Raw genomic sequence first — 27,317 nt, 5'->3', positions numbered from 1 at the left:
TAATATAATAATAAAACAGCATACTACTGATGTTAGAGTAGACAAATAATATATAATAAAAACAGTATACTACTGATGTTAGAGTAAACAAATAGATCAATGGAAGAGAATTGGAAAGACTACAAACTGAAGTATTATGATAAAGGTGTCATTTCAAACCAGTGTATAATGAAAATAAATGGTATTAGAATAACTGGATAATCATTGGAGAAAGTTGTTTAGATTCTGACACCCAATAGATTAAGGATTTAAAAGTAGAAATGAAACTATAAATATTCTAGAAAAAATTTTGTAGAAATATTTATATAATTCTGGACTAATGACTTTCCTAAGCAAGAAACAAATCTTAAAGCTATAAGGGAAAGAACTGATAAACTTGACTACTTAAAATGCCAATGCTTCTGTACAGCTAACTAAAATAACACAATAAAATTTTTCATTTATCAGATGGTAAAAAATATAACTTCTTTTGTTGACAAGATTATGGGAAAATAAGCATTCTCATTCAGTAATGGTAAAAGCATAAATGGTCATGACATTTCAGAAGGATAGCTGTCAACATGTACAAAAATTTTTCATGTGCATGTTTTGATCTAATAATCCTATTCCTAGTCATTTGGTCTGGAGAAACAATAGTAAAATTATAAAAAATGCACATTTATGTATATTCACTACAGGGTTATTTCAAAGAGCAATATTTGAAAATAACCTAAATGTCCATTAATAGCAGGATGGGTATGACAGAAGAGAAATACCATACGCAAACAAAATGGATATAGAAATATGTCAGTTTGACTGGAAAGATGTTTGCAATCATATATAACCATTGTTATATGAAGAAAAAGTCAGAAATAAATATAAGGAAGATATATAATCCTAAATGTGTATGTTCCTAACAACAGAACTTCAAAAAATACAAAGCAAAAAATGACAAAACGTAGAAATAGACAAATCCACAATTATAGTTGAAGACTTCAGTACTCCTCTCTCAGTAACAGAATTATTACACAGAAAATCACCATGGATAATAAAGAAATTAAACCATAAGCAAGAAGAAAGAAAACTATTTTTAAAATAGTTATAAAATTATAAAAATTAGAGCAGATATGAAGAATACTAAAACCAGAAAAATAAAGAAAAATGGATGAAACCAAAATCTGGTTCTTTGGAAAGATGAATAAAATTAATAAACCTCTAGAAAGACTGAAACAAAACAAGAGAAGACACAAATTACCAGTATCAGGAATGAAAGAGGGAACACTATGAAAAACTCTATGCACATAAATTTGACAGCTTAGATGGAAGGGATCAACTCCTTGAAAACCACAAACTACCAAAAGTCACCCAATATGAAATAGATAACTTAAATAACCTTATAACTATTAAAGAAATGATATTCTTCACTGAAAACCTTTTGGGGAAAAACCCTCCAGGCTCCGATGTTTTCACTTGCAAATTCTACCAACATTTAAAGAAGAAATAACATCAATTCTACACATCCCTTCCAGTAAACAGAAGGGTTGGGGATAATTCCCAACTTATTTTACAAGATCACTATTATTCTGATACCAGAACAAAAAACAAACAAACAAAAAACCCAACCAGAACACTACAGACCAACATCCCAACATCCATCATAAACATAGATGTAAAAATCCTCAACAAAATATTAACAAATCAAATCCAGCAATACCTAAAAAGAAAAATATACCAGGACAAAATGGGGTTTATCTCAGGAATATAAAAATAATGTTGCTTCCATTTTTGAAGATCAATTGATTTAACTTACTATATTAGTCTAAAACAACAAAAAAAAAATCAACAGACGCAGGAAAAAAGCATTTGACAAAGTTCAACATTTATTCATGATAAAAAATATATTACACAGGATTAAACTAGAAATAGAAAGTAACTTTCTCAACCTGATCAAAGGTGTTTACAAAAATCCTACAGTTAAAATCACACTAATAGTTAAAGTCAATGCTTTCCTCCTAAGGTCAGGAGTAAGGCAATGCTGTCCACTCTTACTGCTTCTATATCAACATCATAATGGAAGTCTCAGGCAGTATAATAAAACATGAAAATGAAATAAAAAGCATGGAGATTAGAAAGGAAGAAATAAAACGGTCCCCATTTGCAGATGATTCAATTATCTATGTAGATAACCCCAAGAAATCTACAAAAAAAGAACTCCTGAGTTTTAGCAAAGTCACAGAATACAAGGCCAACACACAACTATCAACCGTATTTCATACTGGCAATGTACAAATAGAAAGCTAAATTTAAAAAACATCATTTACAATAGCTTCAAAAGAAGAAAATATTTTTTATAAATCTAACAAAACATGTATAGGATCTATATGATGAGAAAAATAAATCAAAGAAAACTTAAATAAATGGAGAGACATACCATAGGTTGGAAGATTCAACATAGTAGTGCGCCAATTCTATCTGAACTCACCTATAGATGTGTATTGGGGTTCCCTAAGACCACCTCAAGCACAATGATTTCCTAGGATGGCTCACAGGACTTAGCATATAGTCATACTCACGACTATGATTTATTTCAGTGAAAGGATACAAAGCAAAATCAGCAAAGGGATAAGAAGCATGGGGCAAAACCTGGAAAAAGCCACAAGCAAGCTTCCAAGAGTCCTGTCAGTAGTCACTTCAGGATGCACTTAATTCCTCTAGCAATGAGTTGTGACAACACATGGAAAGTGTTGTCTACCAGGGAAGCTTACTATCACTCAGTGCCAAAAATTTTATTGGGAACTGGTCAAGTAAACACTCTGTGCCTAGCATGTTCTGAAGTTCCAGACTCCCAAAAGGAAAGCAGGTGTTCAGCCTAAACCACATTGTTTGCATAAAGAGTTTAAGCACAGTAAGCCACAATTAACATTCGGGGAAGTTTTATATCAGTGTAGGGACTGCTTACCAGCCAAGGGCCAACCTTGCAAACAGACCTTTCTAGGGATAGCAGTATCAGGCCTATTATTTTAACTCTTTTCTGCACAAAATATATCTCAATTCCAATCAAATGCTTAGAAATATTTTTAAGATATAAACTGATTCTAAAATTTATATAGAAAGGCAAAGGAACTAGAATAGCTAAAACAGGTGTTTTTTGCTTTGTTGTTGTTGTTGTTGTTTTGAGATGGAGTCTTGCTCTATCACGCAGGCTGGAATGCAGTGGCATGATCTTGGCTTACTGTAACCTCCGCCTCCTGGGTTCAAGTGATTCTCCTGCCTCAGCCTCCTGAGTAGCTGGGATTACAGGTGCGTGCCAGCATGCCCAGCTAACTTTTGTATTTTTAGTAGAGACGGAGGTTTTACCACGTTGATCAGGCTGGTCTCGAACTCCAGACCTCATGATCCACCCACCTCAGCCTCCCAAAGTGTTGGGATTACAGGCATGAGCCACCATTCCTGGCCAGTTTTTTTTTTTTTTTTTTTTTTTAAAGAATAGAGTTGAAAATATCACAATACCCAGTTTTAAGACTAACTATAAAACTACAGAAATAAAGACAGTGTCATATTGGTGAAGGAAGAGACACAGAGATAAAGGAAACACAATATTGGTATAGACCCACAAAAACTGTTTTTAGCAAGGTGCAAAAACAATTCCATGAAGAAAGTATAGTTTTTAATTCCCACACGTGGTGTTAGAACAATTAGACACTCATATGCAAAAAAAGAACCTTGACCTAAATCTCACACCTTATACAAAAATTAACTAAAAATGGATTTAATGTAACATGTAAAACCATAAACCTTTTAGATAAAATATAGGAAAGAAGTCAGGCACAGTGCCTCACGCCTGTAATCACGGCACTTTGGGAGGCCGAGGCAGGCGGATCACCTGAGGTCAGGAGTTTGAGACCAGCCTGGCCAACATGGTGAAACTTCATCTCTACTAAAAATACAAAAATTAGCCAGGCAGGGTGGCGGGCACCTGTAATCCCAGTTACTTGGAAGGCTGAGGCAGGAGAATCGCTTGAACCTGGGAAGCGGAGGTTGCAGTGAGCTGAGACCGCACCATTGCACTCCAGCCTGGGCAACAAGAGCAAAACTCCATCTCATAAATAAATACATAAATACATAAATTTAAATACACACACACACACACACACACACACACGAGAGAGAGAGACAGAATATTCCTGACCTAGGTTTAGGCAAAGAGTTCTTAGAAGTAAGTACAATCCATAAAGAAGGCATTGATAAACTGGACTTCATCAAAATTAAAAACTTTTGCTCTGGGAAAGACACTGGTAAGAGAAAGAAAAACTACAGACTGAGAGGATATATTTATAAATCACATATCCAACAAAGGATTTGTATCCAGAATATGTCAAGAACTCTCATAATTTGACACTAAGGAAATGAACTACCCTATTTATAACTGGGCAAAAGACTTGAATAGACATTTCATCAAAGAGGATATATGCATGACAAGTATGGTTGTCAACATTATTAGCCCTTAAGGAAATAAAAATTAAAACTGTCAGGAGATTCCTCTATACACCTATTAGATGGTTAAAATAAAGTACTAACAAAACCAAGTGCTGGCAAGAATGCACAGCAACCAGAACTCTCATGCATTGGAGGTGAGAATGCAAGATGTACAGCCACTTTGTGGCAATCTCTAATTAAGTTAAACATACACTTACCGTATGTCCTGATGATCCCACTGCTATGTGCTGACATTAGAAATTAAAACACATCTTCACATAAAAACCTGTACATTAATGTACAGTTCTTTTCACAGTCATCAAAAACTGGAAACAAACTAAATACCCTTCCACAGGAGAATGGATAAACTGTGATATATTCGAACCATAGAATACCACTCAGCAATAAAAAGAATGAACTAATGATATCTGCAACAACTTGAATAAATCTTAAAGGCATCATACTGAACGAAAGAAGCCAGTCTCATAAGGTTACATATAACACAAACATTTATACAATATTCTTGAAAAGGCAAAGATAGAGAATAGATTAGTGGTTTCCAGAAGTTAGGGGTGGGAGGTGGGTGTGACTCTAAATGGATAATATAAGGAAGTTTTTATGGCATGGTCAAACTGTTCTATTTCCTAATCGTAGTGGCGGTTACACAAATCAATACATATGCTAAAAATTCACAGAACTGTCACACTCTTCAGTATTAATCCCAGAGAAATAAAAACTATATTCACAAAAAAGCTGCATGCAAATATTCATAGTAATTTTATCCTTAATAGCCAAAAACTAGTAACAATCCAAATGTCCTTCAATAGGTGAATGGTTAAACACACCGTATGTATTAGTCCATTTTCATACATCTATGAAGAAATACCTGAGACTGGGTAATTTATAAAGAAAAGAGGTTTAATGGACTCACAGCTCCACATGGCTGTGGAGGCCTCACAATCATGGAAAAAGGTGAAGGAGGAGCAAAGGCACATCTTACATGGAGGCAGGCAAGAGAGTGTGTGCAGGAGAACTGCCTTTTATAAAACCATCTGATCTCGTGAGACATATCCACTATCACAAGAACAATACGGGAAAAACCTGCCCCCATGATGCACTTACGTCCCACTGCGTCCCTCCCACAACATGTGGGGATTATGGGAGCTATAATTCAAGATAAGATTTGGGTGTGGACACAGCCAAACCATATTACCGTGGTACATCTGTACCATGGAATACTACTTAGCAACAAAAAGGAATGAACTATTCATACACACAACTTGGATGGATCTCAAGGGAACTATGGTGAGTAGTAAACATCAAGCTCAAAAGGCTATACACTGTATGATTCCATTTATATAACATTCATGAAATGACAAAATTATAGAGATGGAAAACAATTTGTCAGGGACAGGAAGGAGAGGGGAGGGAGATGGTTGTGGCTAACAAAAAGTGGCATGAGGGATCCTTGTGGCGATGGAACAGTTCTGTACCTTAACTGTGGTAGTGATTACAAAATTTACACGTGAACAAATAGACTAAATATTTATTTACACATGTGATCAAATAGACTATACACACCCCCAAATGAGTGCATGTAAAACTGCTGAAATCTAAACAAGGTCTGTGGATTATAACAAAGTCCATTTCCTGACCATGACACTATACCATAGTTATGCCAGATGTCATCTTTGGGATAAACTAGGGTGAAGGGTATACAGGCTCTCTTTGTCCTTTTTTTTTTTTCAATTTCTTATGAATCAATTATTTCAAAACAAATGCTAAAATTTCATGGAACTTTATATCCAAAAAGTCATTATTGTTATTTGGTTATTTTAAAATAAAAAACCAAAGAGTTATAAAAGCACTACATATAACTACAGTTATAAAAACAATATGGTATTTTCTAGAACTGAGATTCTCTTTCAAGGGGTATACATTAATATAACTTGTGGAGCTTTATAAAAATATGTGTGCCTGGGCCACATCCCCACAATTCTGATTGGATAAGTCTGGGATAGGACCTGGGCATCTGATTCTGAGGTGCACCCCTAATGGATAACCACTGCTTAAGATGGGGGGATAATATATGCAAACAAATGAGAACAGCAGTTTGGGGTTGTGGGATCACAGGTAATTATAATTTCTTACTTTGCTATAATGTACATTTTTATGCAATAACAAAAACTTTAAATAAAAAATATTTAGTTCCTCATTCCAGCTGGCAGAGATATTTTTGCTCTGTAAGCCATTTATTTCCTATCCCTACTCCTAGTTTCATGCCATCCAGGAATTTAATGAATACATCTTCTCTATTCTCATTTACATTACTAATGAGAATGTTAAGCAGAACAAAGTCCGATGGCAGTCACTAGAAATTTCTTTCCAGCTGGACAATGATAAGCAATCTTTGGGTTCTGTTTCATTTATTTAAGATCTACCCAAATTTTACTCTTACCTGATTTACTGTTCTCTACCATTTTCATAAGATGAGAGACATTTTCATGCTTTGCTGATGTTCAGATATACTGTGTCTACCACAATTCCTTGGTCTGTCACTCCAAAATGAGTCTGAACCACTCCTCTGATACTTAACAAAGGATATAAAACTATATTGTCTTTTCTTCCTAATTACATACTAAGACTGCTGGGCGTAGACTGACCATGCTGTATGTTTCCTTGCAAACTCCATAGCAATTCTTTCAATTCCATTCATTTGACAAATGCTTACTGACCCCCTACTATATGCTATGTACTACTCTGGGCTCTCCTATCTTAGTATAAAATAATAATTAAGTATTCATAGCAGTATTCCCTCAATATCTAACCTTTGACAAACAGCTACCTGCCATGTCCTGTGCCACACTGTCCTTCCTATTATCCATTCCACCCAAAGCTTGAAAGACTTTGTCATCGACCCCAATCCAAATCACTAGATATACTTTTACAAGACTTTAAGAATGATAAAATGACCATACCGTCACTGCCTTTTCTAGAAAGAGTCTCTCCTTCCTATTAGTTCTCACAGTATTTTATTTGAAACATTCTTAGAGCACTTAGTATATTCTACTTTGTATTGCACTTATTTGTCTGCATATCTTATCTTGCCTCCTAAATCATGAGCTCCTTGAGGGCAGGAACCACAGCTTATTCAACTCTATAGACCCAGTACCTTTTTACCATGTTTTTGGCCTGGCAGCCCTGAATGAGAAAGAGAACAGCAGCTCCTTAAGGCAGGAGTTGTCAGGCTTACCTGCACCTCCACCAACCAGTCCACAAGAATGGCCCTCATGTCACTGGTGATTTCAATCTGCCTGTTCATGTAATCTGTAAGTATAAACTGTTCCTGGCATTGATGAGAAGGAAATGTTAATAAATAAACTCTTCTTATAGTTCAAAATTGTAACTTAACAATTAACTTCTCCCTCATAGTTCTAATTCCTTATTTTCAACTGGTATTAGAGAGGGGCAGATCAAAGTATCCTTTTCCAGGCAAGTTGCAGTTGCTTTGGGAAATAGACACATGTGATATTCAAGTGTCAGAGTGGATATTGAAGAATCCAGGGGGAAATAAGGGCAGAAACACCTATAGCTGTAGATAAATGCCAAAAAGGTTCTGCCCTTTCTTTGCAATTCAATCTAAAGCACAATACCATGATATGTAGAGCAGTGCTTCTGAAACTTTAACATACATATGCACTACTTGGGGATCATGTAAAACTTCAGATTCTGATTTAGAAGGTCTGGGATGGGGCTAGGTTTCTGCATTTCTAACAAAATCTCAAGTGAAACTGATGAACCAAGGCTCACACTTTTATTATAACAAAGATGTCCCTTACTTAGGTATGCCAGAAAAAGTGTGGGCTTTGGAGTCAGTTAATCAATTGCACTCTCTCTATAAAGAAGATAGGTGGATCTGTAGGTAGGTTTCCATCCTCCCACCCTCCTATACATGACCTGCTAAAAATTCTACTTGGTAGATAATCTTGGTCCCATCTGTTCTGTTGACAGAGTTAGAAGAAACTTTGGAATTGATGAATATTAGTGGTAAAGGAGACTGGCAGATTTCAAAGGAGAAAGAAAACTTCACCAGGTTGGAGAGATGAAACAAAGAATACGATTTTGCACACAATGCCAGAAACATGCATAGGGAAGGAAAAAGATCTCTAAGAACAGCCACTCAGAGACTACTTGACCATTTTTGTGTCTAAGACTGTCTTCTTAGCAATTAGATGTACAGGATTATGGTCTTCAAGGTAATCAGACTTTAGCTCATATCTCAGCTCTACCATGTACCACTTACATGACTCTGGGCAGTTTCCTCTATCTGTAAGAGGGAGATAATAATACCTACCATCATGAAGTTACTGAGAGAATTAAGATAATGTCTACAAATCTGTTAGTACAATGTCCAACTCACAGTAAGCTACCAATATGTTAGTTGTTGCTATTATTATTTTTATCATCATTATTACCACCTCTTTCAACTTGCATACTGAAGGATGGAATGATGAGGAAATGAAAACTAGAAATCATTGCCCAACCCAAGCAACCTAAATACCTCTCTCTCTTTCATGTAACTGAAGATTTCCTCAGCATACATTGGGTTGAAACTTGGATCACTGCCGTGCTCGTCAATATCTTCCCGTGCGGTTATCTGCTTAGAAATCGCCAAAAAGATATATTATGAGAATTATTCCAAGGAAGACTTAGCACATACATATCAATGATTACTCCTTTCTCCCCACTGTCTTCTTCTGCTAAGGTGTCTCAAGCCTTGTATATGTTGGGCCACAACACAGTACTCCAAGGCTGTGCAATCCTCATATGGTCCAGTGATCAAGAAATGCCTAGTCTTCATTGTATATACCTTTGCTGCCCTAGGAACAAGGGACCCTTTTTATAGGTAAGCTGAAGATTCTCCAAGATGGACATTCTTATTTTATTATATCAGCTTTGTTGCCTGTCTTCTTAGGTCCCTAATTATGTCAATGCTTTGATCTGGCCCAATTCATCCTGGTAGCCTTTTCCTCCCTTCTATACCTTTACCCAGGATGTTTTGCTACAAAAAGGACATTTCTCCTCCTGCTTGCTAAATTATCATCCCTTCATTATTCAAATTTACAATGTAAAGACCACCTTCCTTGGGAGATGCTATGAACTTTGCCCATTTTTGACCAAAGCCCACTGTGATGCAAATTACAATTACTAAGAAAGGCAATTTCCTAAATGAAATTACCTGGCCACTATTGCAAAGCCCAAGTATATAGCACAGTAGTCCAGACCCTCATGGGTATTACTGGAATAAATACTTTCTGATTGCTTAGATCTATCACTGTGCCAATCAGGAAGTCAAGAGATTGTACAAGGCCAACTTAAGAGAAAAATGCCAAAGAACCTGGGAAATGTATCCCAAATCATGGGTAACGTCAGGCTATAAAAGGTGAGAAGAGATGATTCTGCATCACCTATCATTAAATAAAACCAGAAGTAAACCTAAGAAATGTCACCCTCTCACTAGGTAGAGGGATACTCTCAATAACTTACTATATATGGCTTAACTGCTTAGGAAGGCAAAAAAACAAACAAACAAACAAAAAAACAACAACAACAATAAAAAAACAACTTTGCTAGCAGCCACCTCCAGGATATCAAAGAACACTTTATCTAACTTAAGAAGAAAGAAAGATGAATACCTCCTTTGGTGTTCCCTTGGCCTGTGGTGAGAAAGGTTTATCAGAAGCAGATTCACATGCACTGGACTCGGTGGTGGTACTGGACTTGCCCACGCTGGTCATGGTAGCAATGCTGGACTTGTCTGTTATGGATTCAGCGGTGGTGCTAAACACATATGGGCTGGTTCCAATTTGGGGGATCAAGAATGTTTCCAGAAAGGTGTCTTCCTTGCAGGTGGGACTCTCTTGTAAGGCCAATGGCTCCTTGAAGGACAACTCCTTCCCAGTGGTGGGTTTCTCATTCAGAGTTATCATATCTTTGAAGAGGAATGCCTCATTGATAGTACCAGATTTGCCCACACTGGTCATGGTAGCAATGCTGGACTTGCCTGTTATGGATTCAGGGGCAGTGCTAGACACATTTGGGCTGGTTCCAACTTGGGGGACCAAGAATGTTTTGAGAAAGGTGTCTTCCTTGTAGGTGGGACTCTCTTGTAAGGCTAATGACTCCTTGAAGGACAACTCCTTCCCAGTGGTGGGTTTCTCATTCAGAGCTATCATATCTTCGAAGAGGAATGCCTCATTGATGGTAGACATCTTCAAGGCTAATGTCTTTTTGAGGAGGGTCTCTTTCTTAATGCTGGGCTTCTCTTGCAAGTCCAAATACTCCTTGAAGATGGTCTCCTTCTCAGTGATGGGCTTCTCCCACAAAGCCGAGTGTTGCTTAAAGAGGGCCTCCTGCTCAATGCTGGGCTTCTCCCGCAAGGCCAAAGTTTCCTTAAAGTGAGCTTCTGTGTCAACAGTGGGCTCCTTGAGGACAGCCTCCTTCTCAGTGCTGGGCTTCTCGTGCAAGGCCAAAGGTTCCTTAAAGTGAGCTTCTGTGTCAATAGTGGGCTCCTTGAGGACAGCTTCCTTCTCAATGCTGGGCTCCTCCTGCATGGCCAAAAGCTTCTTGAAGAGGGTCTCCCCCTCCTCAATGCTGGGATACCCCTCCAAGGCCAGTGGCTGTTTATTAAGGAACTCCTCTTCATTGATGGTCTCATTCAAAGCCAACTGCTTCTTCAGGAGGAACACTATTCTCTGAGCAGTGGACTGCTCCTTTAAAGATAATTGTTTCTGTATGTTTGTGGCTGCCTCAGAAAGCTCCTTCTTCAGAGCCAATAGCTTATTGATAAGGGACTCTTCTTCCATGATGCTTTTCTCCTGCAAGGCCAACAACTTCTTCAAGGAATCCTCTTCAGCATCAGTCTTCTCTTGCAAGACCAAAGCCTCCTGGAAGAGGGACCCACTTTTATTGGTATGCTTAACATGCAATGAAAATAGTTCCTGAGAGAATTCCTCCTCAGTGGTAGCCTTCTCCTGGATGGCCAATGACTCTTTTGAGAGGGACACTTCCTGCAAGGTGGCATGCTTCTCTTTCAATGCAGATGGTTCCTGGGAGAGGAACTTTTCTTCAGTTGTAGATTTCATCTTAAAGGGCAACAGCTTCTTATAGAATGACTCCTCCTTGGAAGTGATCTTCTGCAAGACCCGTGGCTTCTTTAAGTGGGACATCTTCCCCTGAGTAATTTTCTTTTTCTGTAAAGACAATGATGTCTTGGTAAGTACTGTCTCCTCAGTTGTAGGGTTCTTCCTAAATGACATTGGCTCCATAAAGAAAGAATTCTTATCTTCACCAATCATATCCTGAAAGTCCAACAGTTCTGGACAGATGGACATCATCTCTTGTGTGGTACATTTTTTCTTTAAAGACACTTTTTCTTCTTTAAAGGGCAGTGGCTTCTTAATAAGTGACTTTTCTCCAGAGGTGGTCTGTAATACTAGTGGTTTCTTCAAGTGGGACATTGTCCCCTGAGTGGTGTGTTTCCTCTTTAAAATTAAAGGCTTCTTGGTGGGGGGTGCCTCCTCAATGGTACACTTCTTTGTAAAAGCCAAAGCCTCACCAAAAAGTGACTCCTCAGTTGGAGACTTTAGCAAGGACGAGGGCTCCTTTAAGATGGAAACCTCCTCCTGAGTGGTGTGCTTCTTTTGCAATGCAGATGGTTCCTGGGAAAAGGACTCCTTCTCAGTAGATGGCTTTTCTTTAATGGACAATGGCTTCATAATGAGCGAGTTCTCTCCAGAGGTGATCTCCTGCAATACTAATGGCTTCAGACGGGACCTCTTCCCCTCAGTCATGCACTGCTCCTTCAATATTAGTGGCATCATGATTGCCTCCTCAGTGCTAGGCTTCTTCTTAAAGGCTAACGACTCCTTAACAAGGGAATCCTCTTTAAAGTTGGTCTTCTGCAAGGCCAATGATTTCTTCAAGACGGACATCTCACGCTCAGTGGTGTGCTTCTCTTGCAATACAGATAGCTCTTGGAAAAGGGTCTCCTTCTCAGTGGTAGGCTTCTTCTTAAAGGACAATGGCTTCTTAATGGAGGACATTGCTCCAGAGATGGTTGTCTGCAATACTGGTGGCTTCTTAAAGTGGCATATCTTCCCATAAATGGTACATTTCTTCTTTAAAGATGATAGCTTATGGGTGGGGATTGACTCCTCAGTTTTAGGCTTCTTCTTAAAACTCATTGACTCCATAAAGAAGGAATCCTCTTCAATATTCACATCCTGCACAGCCAACGACTCTTCCTGGCAGGACTGCTTCCCGTGACTTGCACACATCTTCTTCTTTAAGGATAATGTCTTCTTGGTGATGGCTGCCTCCTCAGTTTTATGTGTCTTCTTAAAAGTCATTGGCTCTATAACAAACGCATCATCACTGTCACTCTCCTCCTGCAGGGGCTGTAGCTTTTCCAGTAAGGACACCTCCCCATGATTTGAGCACTTTTTTAAAGATAATGACTTATTGATAAGGGTTTTGTCCTCAATAGTGGGTTCCTCCTTTAAAACTAATGGCTTTCTGAAGAGAGATGCCTCCTCAGTGTTGGGTGTTTTGGAGGTGGTGGATATGTCTAGAATGAGTGGTTTCTCCATAATGTTTGGTACCACGGTAGTAGAGGCTACTACTGGTGTGACTTCCAGCTTATGCCTGTGAAGGAAACAATGTCTGGGTAAGAAAAATGTAGTTCCTAGAATCCTCACCTACCATTTCCTTTTGTTGCTATATTTAGTAAAGGTATGAAAGGGGAAGGGGCTTCAACCCCATAAGACAGATTAGAGGGACAAAATCAATAGGTACCATGGTGAATCAACTTAAGTAGTACACTGTATAGTTTCTATGGCCTAGATACCTACACTTTTCTATAATTTTTCCATTGAAATTCATGTTATGCTTTCTTATATATGCTTCATTACCTTATATACAAAGGCTTTTATAATACTTATCACATTGTATGAGTTATCTGTTCATACATCAGTCTCCTTCACTAGCTGCATTTGTCTTTGTCTATCAACCCAAGGCAGCTGGTAAACTTCAGGTTGAAATTAACATTGTTTGAAGGCTAATGAGAGAGGTGGGCTGGTAATTAACATTGGTAGAATCTAACTACATTCCCCTCACCCTGGACTATTAAGGAGATGCTTTCCCAATGGAGGTAATAAAAAGCTCAAAATAGAAACTTGTCACATGTGTCAGATGCAAAGCTTTGTTTTGAATAGGATTGTATATTCAATTAGAGTGATGAATCTAGTGAGACCAAATCACAGAAAGACTAAAGTTCAGAATAAGAAGAGAGAGAATTTCAGGCAGATATAATCACCAATCTGAGCAGGAGTAAATACCTTCGAAAGACCAGATATCATATGATTTAGTTCAATATGAAATATGCAGAATGGACATATCCATAGATGTATATCCACAGCAGAAAGTAGACTAGTGGTTTCCTGAGGCTGGGACAGGGGTAGGAGTAGAAAGGGGGATTAGGAAGGGAAAGGAACTCCTAATAGGCACGGATTTAGTGGACGGGGGGTATTGAAAAACTTCTAAAATTAGATAGTGGTGATAGCTGTACAAATCTAGGAATAGAATGAAAAACCACTGATTTGTTAAGAAAAAAAAAGTGCTTCAAAAGGTTCTGCTTGACCAGTTAGATTCCAGGCCCCTCCTGATAACTTTTAGAGAAGATCTTTAGATAGTCTAGTTATGGTAAGAACATGCATTCTGGAGCTAGACTGCCTGGATTCAAATCCTGGCTCCTCCAACTTACTGACTGGGTGACCTTGGGCAAGTTAACTCTCTGTGCTTCAGTTTTTTTCACCTATAAAATGAGGATCATACTATCTCCTTCATAGGCTTAATATGAAGATTCAACAAATTAATATGCTCAAAAACACTTAAAGGAACGTTATGTACAATTGAATGTCAATAAATTAGATAATTGAGATGAAATGGACAAATTCCTAGGAAGACACAAACTACCAAAACTGACTCAAGAAGAAAACAGAAAATCTGAAGAGACCTATAACAAGATATCAAATCAATAATCAAAAACTACTCACAAAGTAAAGTCCAGGCCCAAATGGCTTCAATTCCATCCAAACATTTAAACAATAATTAATATCAGTTCTTCATTAACCCTTCAAAGAAACACAAAAAGTGCGAAGTTTCTAACTCATTATATGAGGTCAGTATTACTCTGATACCGAAAACAGACAGACACCACTAGAAAACTACAGACCAATACCTTTTATGAATATAGATGCAAAAATCCTCAGCCAAATACTGCAAACCAAATCCAGCAACATATAAAAGGATTATACACCATAAACAAGTGGAATTTATCCCAGGAATGCAAAATTAATTTAACACTCAAAATTCAATTTGCATACTACATCATATTAATAGAATAGAAAACAAAAACGACATGATCATCTCAAAAGATCCAGGAAAATCATTTGACTAAATCTAACCCTCTTTCATGATAAAAAGCACTTAACAAACAAGGAATAGAAAGGAGGTTCCTCAACCTGATAAAGGGCATCTACAAAAAACCCAAAGCTAACATCGTACTTGATGGTGAAAGACAGATACTTTCCCCCTAAGATCAGGGAGAAAACAAGAATGTCCAACTCTTGATACTTCTATTCAACATTGTACTAGAGGCTGTAGCCAGGGCAAGTAGGCAAGAAAACTAAATAAAAGTCATCCAGTTTGGAAAAGTAAAAATATCCGTATTCACAGATGACATGATCTTATATAGAGAAAATCCTAAGGAATACACACGGAAACTATTAGAACGAACAACTTCAGCAAGATTCCAGGACACAAAATCAATATACAAAAATCAAATGTGTTTCTGTATACTTGCAATGAATAATCTGAAAATGAAATTAAGTAAACAATTCCATTTACAATAGTATCAAGAAGAAGAAAATGCTTAGAAATAAATAAACAAACATAAAACTTATACTCTGGAAACCGTAAAAACCATTGAAAAAACTAAATATCTAAATAGATAGACATCCATATTCATGAATTAGAAAACTTAACATTGTTAAGATGTCAGGCTGGGCACAGTAGCTCACGCCTGTAATCCCAGCACTTTGGGAAGTCGAGGCGGGCAGATCACTTCAGGTCAGGAGTTCGAGACCAGCCTGCCCAACATAGTGAAACCATGTCTCTACAAAAATACGAAAAAAAAAAAATTAAGCTGGTGTGGTGGCCACACACCTGTAATCCCAGCTACTCGGGGAGGCTGAGGCATGAGAATCGCTTGAACCTGGGAGGTGGAGGTTACAGTGAGCCAAGATTGCACCACCACACTCCAGCCTGGGTGGCAGAGCAAGACTCCGTCAAAAAAAAAAAGAAGAAGAAAGAAAAGAAAGAAAAAAAAACCATATTAATACTTCCCAAGTTGATCCACAGATCCAAGGCAATTTGTATAAGAATCCCAGCTAGCTTGTTTGTAGAAATTTACAAGCTGATTCTTTTTTTTTTTTTTTTTACTTTAAGTTTTAGGGTACATGTGCACAACGTGCAGGTTAGTTACGTATGTATACATATGCCATGTTGGTGTGCTGTACCCATTAACTCATCATTTAACATTAGCTATATCTCCTAATGCTATCCCTCCCCCCTCCCCCAACCCCACAACAGTCCCTGGTGTGTGATGTTCCCCTTCCTGTGTCCATGTGTTCTCATTGTTCAGTTCCCACCTATGAGTGAGAACATGTGGTGTTTGGTTTTTTGTCCTTGAGATAGTTTGCTGAGAACGATGGTTTCCAGCTTCATCCATGTCCCTATAAAGGACATGAACTCATCATTTTTTATGGCTGCATAGTATATGTGTATATGTGCCATGGTGTACATGTGCCATGGTGTATATGTGCCACATTTTCTTAATACAGTCTATCATTGTTGGACATTTGGCTTGGTTCCAAGTCTTTGCTATTGTGAATAGTGCTGCAATAAACATACATGTGCATGTGTCTTTATAGCAGCATGATTTATAATCCTTTGGGTATATACCCAGTAATGGGATGGCTGGGTCAAATGGTATTTCTAGTTCTAGATCCCTGAGGAATCGCCACACTGACTTCCACAATGGTTGAACTAGTTTACAGTCCCACCAACAGTGTAAAAGTGTTCCCATTTCTCCACATCCTCTCCAGCACCTGTTGTTTCCTGACTTTTTAATGATCGCCATTCTAAGTGGCGTGAGATGGTATCTCATTGTGGTTTTGATTTGCATTTCTCTGATGGCCAGTGACGATGAGCATTTTTTCATGTGTCTTTTGGCTGCATAAACGTCTTCTTTTGAGAAGTGTCTGTTCATATCCTTCGCCGACTTGTTGATGGGGTTGTTTGTTTTTTTCTTGTAGATTTGTTTGAGTTCATTGTAGATTCTGGATATTAGCCCTTTGTCAGATGAGTAGAATGCAAAAATTTTCTCCCATTCTGTAGGTTGCCTTTTCACTCTGATGGTAGTTTCTTTTGCTGTGCAGAAGCTCTTTTAGTTTAATTAGATCCTATTTGTCAATTTTGGCTTTTGTTGCCATTGCTTTTGGTGTTTTAGACATGAAGTCCCTGCCCATGCCTATGTCCTGAATGGTATTGCCTAGGTTTTCTTCTAGGATTTTTATGGTTTCAGGTCTAACATGTAAGTCTTTAATTCATCTTGAATTAATTTTTGTATAAGGTGTAAGGAAGGGATCCAGTTTCAGCTTTCTCCATATGGCTAGCCAGTTTTCCCAGCACCATTTATTAAATAGGGAATCGTTTCCCCATTTCTTGTTTTTGTTAGATTTGTCAAAAATCAGATGGTTGTGACAAGCTGATTCTAAAATTTATACAGAACTGCAAGGAAACCAAAATAATCAAAACAATCTTGAAAAAGAAGAACAAAATTTGGAGGAGTCACACTTCCCAATTTCAAAACACAACATGAAGCTGCAATAATCAAGACAATATGGTACTGGCATAATGATAGTTAATGAGAGACATACAGATAAATGGAATAAAATTGAGAGTCCATATATAAACACATTTATGGTCAACTGATTTCCAAGAAGGGTGCCAAGACAATTAAGAAAGGTTAGTTTTCTCAACAAATAGTGCTGGAAAAACTGGATATCCGCACTCAAAACAATGAAGTTAAGGCTCCTAATACACATCGCCAATAAAAATTAACTGAAAATAGATCAAAACCCTAAGTTAAGAGCTAAAACTTTAAAATTCTTAGAAGAAAACAGGTGTAAATTTTCTTAACCTGGGATTTGGCAGTGGTTTCTTAGGCATGACATCAAAATCATAAACAAAAGAAAAAATAAATTAGACTTCTTCAGAATTAAAAATTTCTGTACTTCAAAGGACATCATCAACAAAGTGAAAAGATAATCCAAAAAATGGATGAAACTATTTGCAACTCATATCTGATCAGGGACTTGTATCTAAAATATATAAAGAACTCTTACAACTCAACAATACAAAGACCAACAATTATTTACAATTATTATATGTCAATTAAAAATAAAATTAAAAAATTAAGAAATAAAAGCATAAAAAATGGGCAAAAGATCCGAACAGACATTCCTCCAAAGAAGTATCAAATAGCCAATAAGCACATAAATGATGCTCAACATCATTAGTCAGAGAAATACAAACCTAAAAACCATAATGAGATACCACTTCACACCCACCATGATGGGTGTTTAAAAAAGAAAAACACTGCCAGCTGGGCATGGTGGCTCACTCCTGTAATCCCAGCACTTTGGGAGGCCGAGGCAGGCCGATCACCTGAGGTCAGGAGTTTGAGACCAGCCTGGCCAACATGGCATACTAAAAATATAAAAATTAGCTGGGTGTGGTTGTGGGCACCTGTAATCCCAGCTACTCGGGAGGCTGAGGCACGAGAATCACTGGAACCCAGGAGGCAGAGTTTGCAGCGAGCCAAGATCGTGCCATTTCACTCTAGCCTGGGTGACAGAGTGAGACTCTGTCTCGAGGAAAAACAAAAAAAAAAACAAAAGACTGCCACCATTCCACAGTGGCTATACCATTTTACATTTCCTCCAGTAAATACACTGCTGGAGGAAATGCAAAATGGTGTAGCCACTATGGAATACAGCTTGGCAGTTCCTCAATACATGGAGCACAGAATTACCATATGACCCAGCAACCACACTCCTAAGTATATACACAAAAGAACTGAAAACAAGTGTTCAAACAAAAAGGTATACACAAATATTCATAGCAGCACTATTCACAATAACCAAAAGGTAGAAACAATGCAAATATCTATCAACTGATGGATGGGTAAACCAAATGTGTTGTATATATGCAATGAAATATTACTTGGCAACAAAAAGAAATGAAGTACTGATAACCTACTATGACATGGATAACCTCAAAAACATGCTAAGTGAGAGAAGCTAGACACAAAAGACCACACATTGTCTAATTCCATTTGTATGAAACATCCAGAATAGGGAAATCTATATAGAGACAGAAAGTAGATTAGTGGTTGCCCAAAGCCTGGCAGGTTGGGGGTATTGAGAGGTGATAACCAAAGGTACAGGGTTTCTTTGGAGTTAATGAAAATGTCCTAAAATTGATTGTCATGGCTATGTAATTGTGAATATACTAAATACCATTGAATTATATACTTTAAATGGGTGAACTGTTTGGTATGCAAATTATATCTCAATAAAGCTGTTACCAAAAAAAAAAGACTTAATGATTATACTTCTGTGATTACAGTGAGCTCTCAATAAATGGCAGCTATTACTAGTTTTCCTACTATTATTAGGGTCTTTTCCACTGAACCCTGAGTGAAGAGAAGAATGTTTATGGCATTTGTGAGGACTGCCCTGCTAAAGTCAGAATGATGGTGGAGACAAGATAGCCAAATAGGAACAGCTCCAGTCTACAGCTCCCAGCGTGAGCGACACAGAAGATGGGTGATTTCTGCATTTCCAACTGAGATACCGGGTTCATCTCACTGGGGAGTGCCAGACAGTGGGTGCAGGACAGTGGGTGCAGCGCACCATGCATGAGCTGAAGCAGGGTGAGGCATCGCCTCACCCAGGAAGTGCAAGGGGTCAGGGAATTCCCTTTCCTAGTCAAAGAAAGGGGTGGCAGATGGCACCTGGAAAATCGGGTCATTCTCACCCTAATACTGCACTTTTCCAATGGGCTTAACAAACGGCACACCAGGAGATTATATCCCGCACCTGGCTCAGAGGGTCTTACACCCACAGAGCCTCGCTCATTGCTAGCACAGCAGTCTGAGATCAAACTGCAAGGCGGCAGCAAGGCTGGGGGAGGGGCGCCCGCCATTGCCCAGGCTTGAGTAGGTAAGCAAAGCAGCCGGGAAGCTCGAACTGGGTGGAGCCCACCACAGCTCAAGGAGGCCTGCCTGCCTCTGTAGGCTCCACCTCTGGGGGCAGGGCACAGACAAACAAAAGACAGCAATAACCTCTGCAGACTTAAATGTCCCTGTCTGACAGCTTTGAAGAGAGTAGTGGTTCTCCCAGCACGCAGCTTGAGATCTGAGAATGGGCAGACTGCCTCCTCAAGTGCGTCCCTGACCCCCAAGTGGCCTAACTGGGAGGCACCCCCCAGTAGGGGCAGACTGACACCTCACACGGCCGGGTACTCCTCTGAGACAAAACTTCCAGAGGAATGATCAGGCAGCAACATTTGCAGTTCACCAATATCCACTGTTGTGCAGCCACCGCTGCTGATACCCAGGCAAACAGGGTCTGGAGTGGACCTCCAGCAAACTCCAGCAGACCTGCAGCTGAGGGTCCTGACTGTTAGAAGGAAAACTAACAAACAGAAAGGACATCCACACCAAAATCCCATCTGTACATCACCATCACCAAAGACCAAATGTAGATAAAACCACAAAGATGGGGAAAAAACAGAGCAGAAAAACCGGAAACTCTAAAAGTCAGAGCACCTCTCCTCCTCCAAAGGAACAAAGCTCCTCACCAGCAACAGAACAAAGCTGGATGGAGAATGACTTTGACAAGTTGAGAGAAGAAGGCTTCAGAAGACAAACTACTCTGAGGTAAAGGAGGAAGTTCAAACCAATGGCAAAGGAGTTAAAAACTTTTTAAAAAAATTAGACAAATGGATAACTAGAATAACCAATGCAGAGAAGTCCTTAAAGGACCTGATGGAGCTGAAAACCATGGCACGAGAACTACGTGATGAAAGCACAAGCCTCAGTAACCGATGCAATCAACTGGAAGAAAGGGTATCAGTGATGGAAGACGAAATGAATGAAATGAAGTGTGAAGAGAAGTTTAGAGAAAAAAGAATACAAAGAAATGAACAAAGCCTCCAAGAAATATGGGACTATGTGAAAAGACCAAATCTACGTCTAATTGGTGTACCTGAAAGTGACAGGGAGAATGGAACCAAGATGGAAAACACTCTGCAGGATATTATCCAGGAGAACTTGCCCAATCTAGCAAGGCAGGCCAACATTCAAATTCAGGAAATACAGAGAATGCCACAAAGATACTCCTCAAGAAGAGCAACTCCAAGACACATAATTGTCAGATTCACCAAAGTTGAAATGAAGGAAAAAATGTTAAGGGCACCCAGAGAGAAAGGTCGGGTTACCCACAAAGGGAAGCCCATCAGACTAACAGCTGATCTCTCGGCAGGAGCCCTACAAGCCGGAAGAGAGTCGGGGCCAATATTCAACATTCTTAAAGAAAAGAATTTTCAACCCAGAATTTCATATCTAGCCAAACTAAGCTTCATAAGTGAAGGAGAAATAAAATACTTTACAGACAAGCAAATGCTGAGATTTTGTCACCACCAGGCCTGCCCTAAAAGAGCTCCTGAAGGAAGCACTAAACATGGAAAGGAACAACCAGTACCAGCCACTGCAAAAACATGCCAAATTGTAAAGACCATCAAGGATAGGAAGAAACTGCACCAACTAACGAGCAAAATAACCAGCTAACATCATAATGACAGGATCAAATTCACACATAACAATACTAACCTTAAATGTAAATGGGCTAAATGCTCCAATTAAAAGGCACAGACTGGCAAATTGGATAAAGAGTCAAGACCCATCAGTGTGCTGTATTCAGGAAACCCATCTCACGGGCAGAGACACACATAGGCTCAAAATAAAGGGATGGAGGAAGATCTACCAAGAAAATGGAAAACAAAAAAAGGCAGGGGTTGCAATCCTAGTCTCGGATAAAACAGACTTTAAACCAACAAAGATCAAAAGAGACAAAGAAGGCCATTACATAATGGTAAAGGGATCAATTCAACAAGAAGAACTAACTATCCTAAATATATATGCACCCAATACAGGAGGACCCAGATTCATAAAGCAAGTCCTTACTGACCTACAAAGAGACGTAGACTCCCACACAATAATAATGGGAGACTTTAACACCCCACTGTCAACATCAGACAGATCAACGAGACAGAAAGTTAACAAGGATATCCAGGAATTGAACTCAGATCTGCACCAAGTGGACCTAGTAGACATCTACAGAACTCTCCACCCCAAATCAACAGAATATATATTCTTTTCAGTACCACACCACACCTATTCCAAAATTGACCACATAGTTGGAAGTAAAGCACTCCTCAGCAAATGTAAAAGAACAGAAACGATAACAAACTGTCTCTCAGATCACAGTGCAATCAAACTAGAACTTAGGATTAAGAAACTCCCTCAAAACCGCTCAACTACATGGAAACTGAACAACCTGCTCCTGAATGACTACTGGGTACATAACGAAATGAAGGCAGAAATAAAGATGTTCTTTGAAACCAATGAGAACAAAGACACAACATACCAGAATCTCTGGGACACATTCAAAGCAGTGTGTAGAGGGAAATTTATAGCACTAAATGCCCACAAGAGAAAGCAGGAAAGATCTAAAATTGACACCCTAACATCACAATTAAAAGAACTAGAGAAGTAAGAGCAAACACATTCAAAAGCTAGCAGAAAGCAAGAAATAACCAAGATCAGAGCAGAAATGCAGGCAATAGCGACACAAAAAACCCTTCAAAAAATCAATGAATCCAGGAGCTGGTTTTCTGAAAAGATCAACAAAATCGATAGACCACTAGCAAGACTAATAAAGAAGAAAAGAGAGAAGAATCAAATAAACACAATAAAAAATGACAAAGGGGATATCACCACTGATCCCACAGAAATACAAACTACCATCAGATAATACTATAAACACCTCTACGCAAATAAACTAGAAAATCTAGAAGAAATGGATAAATTCCTTGACACATACACTCTCCCAAGACTAAACCAGGAAGAAGTTGAATCTCTGAACAGACCAATAACAGGCTCTGAAATTGAGGCAATAATTAATAGCTTACCAACCAAAAAAAGTCCAGGACCAGATGGATTCACAGCCGAATTCTACCAGAGGCACAAGGAGGAGCTGGTACCATTCCTTCTGAAACTATTCCAATCAATAGAAAAAGAGGGAATCCTCCCTAACTCATTTTATGAGGCCAGCATCATCCTGATACCAAAGCCGGGCAGAGACACAACAGAAAAAGAGAATTTTAGACCAATATCTTGGATGAACATTGATGCAAAAATCCTCAATAAAATACTGGCAAACTGAATACAGCAACACATCAAAAAGCTTATCCACCATGATCAAGTGGGCTTCATCCCTGGGATGCAAGGCTGGTTCAACATATGAAAATCAACAAATGTAATCCAGCATATAAACAGAACCAAAGACAAAAACCACATGATTATCTCAATAGATGCAGAAAAGGCCTTCAACAAAATTCAACAACCCTTCATGGAAAAACTCTAAATAAATTAGGTACTGATGGGACGTATCTCAAAATTATAAGAGCTATCTATGACAAACCCACAGCCAATATCATACTGAATGGAAAAAAACTGGAAGCATTCCCTTTGAAAATTGGCACAAGACAGGGATGCCCTCTCTCACCACTCCTATTCAACATAGTGTTGGAAGTTCTGGCCACAACAATCAGGCAGGAGAAGGAAATAAAGGGCATTCAATTAGGAAAAGAAGAAGTCAAATTGTCCCTGTTTGCAGATGACATGCTTGTATATCTAGAAAATCCCATTGACTCAGCCCAAAATCTCCTTAAGCTGATAGGCAACTTCAGCAAAGTCTCAGGATACAAAATCAATGTGCAAAAATCACAAGTATTCTTATACACCAATAACAGACAAACAGGAAACCAAATCATGAGTGAACTCCCATTCACAATTGCTGCAAAGAGAATAAAATACCTAGGAATCCAACCTACAAGAGACGTGAACGACCTCTTCAAGGAGAACTACAAACCACTGCTCAAGGAAATAAAAGAGGATACAAACAAATGGAAGAACATTCCATGCTCATGGGTAGGAAGAATCAATATCGTGAAAATGGCCACACTGCCCAAGGTAATTTATAGATTCAATGCCATCCCCATCAAGCTACCAATGACTTTCTTCACAGAATTGGAAAAAACTTCTTTAAAAGTTCATATGGAACCAAAAAAGAGCCCGCATTGCCAAGTCTATCCTAAGCCAAAAGAACAAAGCTGGAGGCATCACACTACCTGACTTCAAACTATACTACAAGGCTACAGTAACCAAAACAGCATGGTACTGGCACCAAAACAGAGATATAGATCAATGGAACAGAACAGAGCCCTCAGAAATAATGTCGCATATCTATAACTATCTGATCTTTGACAAACCTGACAAAAACAAGCAATGGGGAAAGGATTCCCTATTTAATAAATGGTGCTGGGAAAACTGGCTAGCCATATGTAGAAAGTTGAAACTGGATCCCTTCCTTACACCTTATACAAAAATTAATTCAAGATGGATTAAAGACTTACATGTTAGACCTAAAACCATAAAAACCCTAGAAGAAAACCTAGGCAATACCATTCAGGACATAGGCATGGGCAAGGACTTCATGTCTAAAACACCAAAAGCAATGGCAACAAAAGCCAAAATTGACAAATGGGATCTAATTAAACTAAAAGAGCTTCTGCACAGCAAAAGAAACTACCATCAGAGTGAACAGGCAACCTACAGAATGGGAGAAAATTTTTGCAATCTACTCTTCTGACAAAGGGCTAATATCCAGAATCTACAATGAACTCAAACAAATTTACAAGAATAAAACAAACAACCCCATCAAAAAGTGGACGAAGGATATGAACAGACACTTCTCAAAAGAAGACATTCATGCAGCCAAAAAACACATGAAAAAATGCTCATCATCACTGGCCATCAGAGAAATGCAAATCAAAACCACAATGAGATACCATCTCACACCAGTTAGAATGGCAATCATTAAAAAGTCAGGAAACAACAGGTGCTGGAGAGGATGTGGAGAAATAGGAACACTTTTACACTGTTGGTGGGACTGTAAACTAGTTCAACTATTGTGGAAGTCAGTGTGGCGATTCCTCAGGGATCCAGAACTAGAAATACCATTTGACCCAACCACCCCATTACTGGGTATATACCCAAAGGATTATAAATCATGCTGCTATAAAGACACATGCACACATATGTTTATTGCAGCACTATTCACATTAGCATAGACTTGGAACCAAGCCAAATGTCCAACAATGATAGACTGGATTAAGAAAATGTGGCACATATACACCATGGAATACTATGCAGCCATAAAAAATGATGAGTTCATGTCCTTTGTAGGGACATGGATGAAGCTGGAAACCATCATTCTCAGTAAACTATCTCAAGGACAAAAAACCAAACACCGCATGTTCTCACTCATAGGTGGGAATTGAACAATGAGAACACATGGACACAGGAAGGGGAACATCACACACCAGGGACTGTTGTGGGGTGGGGGGAGGGGGGATGGATAGCATTAGGAGGTATAGCTAATGTTAAATGACAAGTTAATGGGTGCAGCACACCAACATGGCACATGTATACATATGTAACAAACCTGCACGTTGTGCACATGTATCCTAAAACTTAAAGTATAATAATAATAATAATAATAATAAAACAAAGAAACATAAAAAAATAAAGTCAGAATGATGAAAGAAATTCAAAAGAAAATAATGCAGAGAATTAAGGTCAAAATATGCATGCAAACTCCAGAATTCCATTTCAGCAGCAAACCAAGTAAGGCTAAATGCTAATCTTCTTTCTGCTGGGTAATTAGCAAAATATCCTGTGGACTGTGCGTGTTATTTTCTAGAGTTACCCAATCTTTTTAGCTTACGCTTTGGTGTTCCCAGGAGTGATAATCCAAACATCTCACAACCAGTATGGCACTGCACCAACCAATCACAGTGGAAGCTAGCATCAAACAACGAGTACAATAGTACTGGTATGTGTTGGCTAAATAGCAGCCCTACATGTTTCCAAGAGATACAGGATGTAGTTCTGTGCTCTATACCAGGCCTTCTGGCTAGCAAATAACTGAAAAGATGCTGTGTTAACATCACTCCACCTTGACCTCATAAGATTTTCAGAGGGGAAAAAGGCAATATGATTGACTTTAGCCCTGTAATAGCCAGCTATCTAATCTATTCAGATGTAGATTAGTCAGTCCCTGAAGAATAATTCCCATTGGAATGAGGAGGGGATAAAGTCTTCCTAGAGGTAAATTATTTTTCCAGCCCTAAATGGGAATGTGCATCTGTACTTGTAGAACCTGTGAACGGTACCTGTAACAGCTGAAAACCACATGTTTTTGCTCTAGGGAGATAGTAATTTATCTCCAGTAACAAGGGACAAACCTCCCCTAAAGCTTCTAATGAAATAAGCAGACTGGCAAGCTACCAGTCAGCTGCTGAGAATCCCTGAAAAGTTAAGTTGTCTCCACACTATAAAGCACAGACTAGCTCAAACAGGTACTGAATTACTGAAAGACAGGAAAAGATGAGCACAAGGTCTTTTGGCAAATTTTCCAATGACAACAGCTCTTTCAATATGCACACACATAATGAAAAAGGAGAGACAGAAGAGACCTATAACTCTTCAGCAACCACAGCTGAGCCCACCTCAGCACCCAGGGTTAATGTGGTAGTCACCACTGTGGCTCGCTAAATATGTTCTCAATGGGGACAAAAGGATGTCACATACTCTACCATCTAAAATAATGCCATCTGAGTCCCCTCTCACTCACCATTTTAGATTCCGCTTATTCTTTTTGGCCAGTCCAAGAGCACGCGTGTTCTTGTTTATCTTCTTGGAAACATCTTTTACAAACTCTTTATTGGCTTCTTTCTTGGGCTGGACAGGTTGACATTGAGAAGCCTGCAAAAAAAAAAAAAAAAAAAAAAAAAAAAAAAAAAAAAAAAAAAGGTGGGTGAGGGGGCAGGAGAAGAAGGAGGCAAGAAAATGAAGAAAACCACAAATTACCTAAAAGGTGGCTCTCATAGTAAAGTCCTGACCCACATAAGTTGGTTGGGTGTTCCCAGGAGTGATAATCCAAACATCTCACAACCAGTATGGCACTGGGCCAACCAATCACAGTGGAAGCTAGCATCAAACAACCAGTGCAGTAGTACTGGTATGTGTTGGCTAACTAGCAGCCCTATGTGTTTCCAAGAGATACAGGATGTAGTTCTGTGCTCTATGCCAGGCCTACTAGCTGGCCCATAACTGAAAAGATGCTGTGTTAACATCATACTCCACTTTGACCTCATAAGATTTTCAGAGGGGAAAAACGGCAATATGATTGACTTTGCTGTCTGGGTGTGCCTCTTCAGGAAATACCTCTAACACTACATACTACCTGTGATATATCTATCCCATC

The 27,317-nt window shown here is 38.8% G+C and overlaps 1 protein-coding gene across 5 annotated transcripts in view; it reads right to left on the bottom strand.

Annotated features, from left to right (window-relative positions):
- The window catches only part of CCNB3 (cyclin B3), a 98,109-nt gene that overhangs the window by 30,792 nt on the left and 40,000 nt on the right, over positions 1-27,317 (bottom strand). For 3 of the 5 annotated variants that reach the window (XM_054473004.1, XM_054473006.1, XM_054473005.1), the window contains 4 exons: positions 26,685-26,815; positions 10,152-13,161; positions 9,017-9,112; positions 7,709-7,801 (listed from right to left, as the gene is read on the bottom strand). In XM_054473004.1, the coding sequence (XP_054328979.1) occupies positions 7,709-7,801; positions 9,017-9,112; positions 10,152-13,161; positions 26,685-26,815 (3,330 nt within the window). Of the gene's footprint in view, positions 1-7,708; positions 7,802-9,016; positions 9,116-10,151; positions 13,162-26,684; positions 26,816-27,317 lie in introns of all 5 variants that reach the window. The other 2 variants (XM_054473003.1, XM_054473007.1) reach the window with 2 other exon arrangements.

The sequence above is a fragment of the Pongo pygmaeus genome, chromosome X (genome assembly GCF_028885625.2).
Source record: "Pongo pygmaeus isolate AG05252 chromosome X, NHGRI_mPonPyg2-v2.0_pri, whole genome shotgun sequence".
NCBI classification, from domain to species: Eukaryota; Metazoa; Chordata; class Mammalia; order Primates; family Hominidae; genus Pongo; species Pongo pygmaeus.
Note: the sequence above shows the minus strand (reverse complement) of the source record. Positions and strands in the feature narration are given on the sequence as shown.